General features: G+C 38.8%; 1 protein-coding gene across 1 annotated transcript in view; it reads right to left on the reverse strand.

Annotated features, from left to right (window-relative positions):
• Positions 1-1,636: 1,636 nt before the first annotated feature.
• The window catches only part of LOC119411544 (histone-lysine N-methyltransferase MECOM), a 68,296-nt gene continuing 67,760 nt past the window's right edge, over positions 1,637-2,172 (reverse strand). The window contains exon 2 of the mRNA XM_037678498.1: positions 1,637-2,007. Coding sequence (XP_037534426.1) covers positions 1,637-2,007 — 371 coding nt within the window. The remainder of the gene's footprint in view (positions 2,008-2,172) is intronic.

Genomic DNA, 2,172 nt, shown 5'->3' on the forward strand with positions numbered 1-2,172 from the left:
TAAAGAGGGAACGGGGGGAATCTCAGTGGGACTTAATGGCATTTACCATATTTAATGCAGGGAGATGTCATCACTGAATATCCATTCTGAATAATGTGACATTTCATCATAAATTCTTTACAACTTATTTACTTAATGGAAAGAGTTATAGCTCGCTGTCAGAATGGTAATTAAACAATGTGATACAGTGCTGCCTTGTCAGATCCCATCTTTACCCCTAAACCCACCTCTCTCTCTCTTTCTCTCTCTCCCTCTCTCTCTCGCTCTCTCTCTCACTCTCTCTCTCACACATACACACACACACACACACACACACACACACACACACACACACACACACGTATGTCCGAGCACCCTAGACCTCTAAATGCATATTATTCACAATCCACATAAATTATAACTGGACTAAAATTCATGAAACCCTTCATTCCAATATGTTTCCCGTTCCTTAGAAATAAATAAATAACAGTAATAATAACCCAAATATTATTTTCAACCAGTTGTAACTCTTTTTTTTTTTTTTTGTAAATATGGACATTTCTGTTTTAATTAAATTTCAACGCTAAGTAAATTTCATGAAAAACTTCTCGATGTTATTTGGCAGTCATGTATTTTGTCTCATTTAACAGCTGATAACAGAGAAGTGTAGCACAGATGATGCAATTAAGGACCATTATTTTTGATTTAGTTGAGACAAAACAACTCTTTGAATTTAGAAATCAAGAAATAAACATCATGTTGATATATTTAGGCATCTTTTTATTTGAACCTGTGACTTCTCACTTTATAAACTGCACAGTCAGCCATTTTTAATAAGCTTGGCTCTGTCCAACAAAAGGACAAAGAGCTGAATGTGAAGGACTAAACCCTCACGTTTAAATTAGGGAGAATCTATTCAGAGAAACTAAATGAGGCTGATACTCTGCCAGCCCACTTCATCCTGCTCCATAAAACCAAGCAAGCTTGACACTGACAGAACCCACAGCTAACCTTTGCCCTTGTCCTGTGACCCCGTCCTTCGATTTGTTTTGTGTGTCTGCTGACCAATGTGCCATTCGCCAATAGTCTCACTGGGTCCCTATAGCTGGGGACGAATAAAAGATTTATGGCTTTTTATTTTAATTGAGCTAAGAGCACAACGTCAACTGAGTATGTCTTAGAAGCTCTGGGCTAACATTACATCACCAGGCAACAATAGGCTACAACAGCCTTGTGGCCACTGGGCTAAATGTGACCATGACTACATGGGAGGAAATAAAAAGAAAAATCAAGTGAAAGCTACAGTGTATGCTGGCCAAGGAAAACCCCTTGTTACAAATTTGTTACAACTACTGCGGTAACAAAAAAAAACAAAAAAGGCAATTTTTTTTTTTATGTTTATACTATCATTAAAGCTCAATACACTTTTGTTATAAGAACACATTTCTTTAACATATTTGTCATACAATCTACCAACAAACTGTGTGATTGCAACTGTCATGTTCTGGCATTAAATAACACACACGAGGATGCATCTGGAACTCTGCAAAACAATCGATTTACATTTAGGAATATGCCTAAAAACTCTTGGGTGACAAAAGAGCAACCACATCTGCCAAACAGACATTTACAACTTTCAAAACTGATTTATATAAACCTAAAATAAAGCTCCATAACGCCAAAGGAATTTATACATTCTTACCTCCCAGCCTTGAGTGGGATCATGGAGGCAAGGACTGTGTTCTCCTTCATACGGTCCAAAGCGTTCCCCACAATCCACCTTCCTGCGACTCCAGATGCCCAAACCAGCAGCTGGAACTGACGACTCTCTCAATTCAAAGTCCAGAGGGATGGTCAGATCATTTTGGGTGAAAAAGACGCTTGATTGCTGGATTGAATGAGGTGACAACTCATCATCAGACAGCGGGTCCTCTGCCAGGGTTGACGAGAGCGTGGGGTCTTCATTGGAACTACAAACATCATCTAAGACGTTGGCAGGAAATGGAGCAAAGTCATCACTGCCATCACCTAGAAGAGAAACAGAGTCTGTATTTCAAAACGTTGTTCAGAGTCGTCTTTTGTTCAAGTTCAATCACAACTGACTACAGTTTTATTATTTCAAGAAGAGAACAGGCTCCACAAGCATCATTTCATCTTTGTTCAGGAGTAAAAAGTCCAACAGTGGCCATGTAT

Source organism: Nematolebias whitei, chromosome 6, assembly GCF_014905685.2.
Source record: "Nematolebias whitei isolate Nwh7 chromosome 6, NemWhi1, whole genome shotgun sequence".
In the NCBI taxonomy this organism is placed as follows: domain Eukaryota; kingdom Metazoa; phylum Chordata; class Actinopteri; order Cyprinodontiformes; family Rivulidae; genus Nematolebias; species Nematolebias whitei.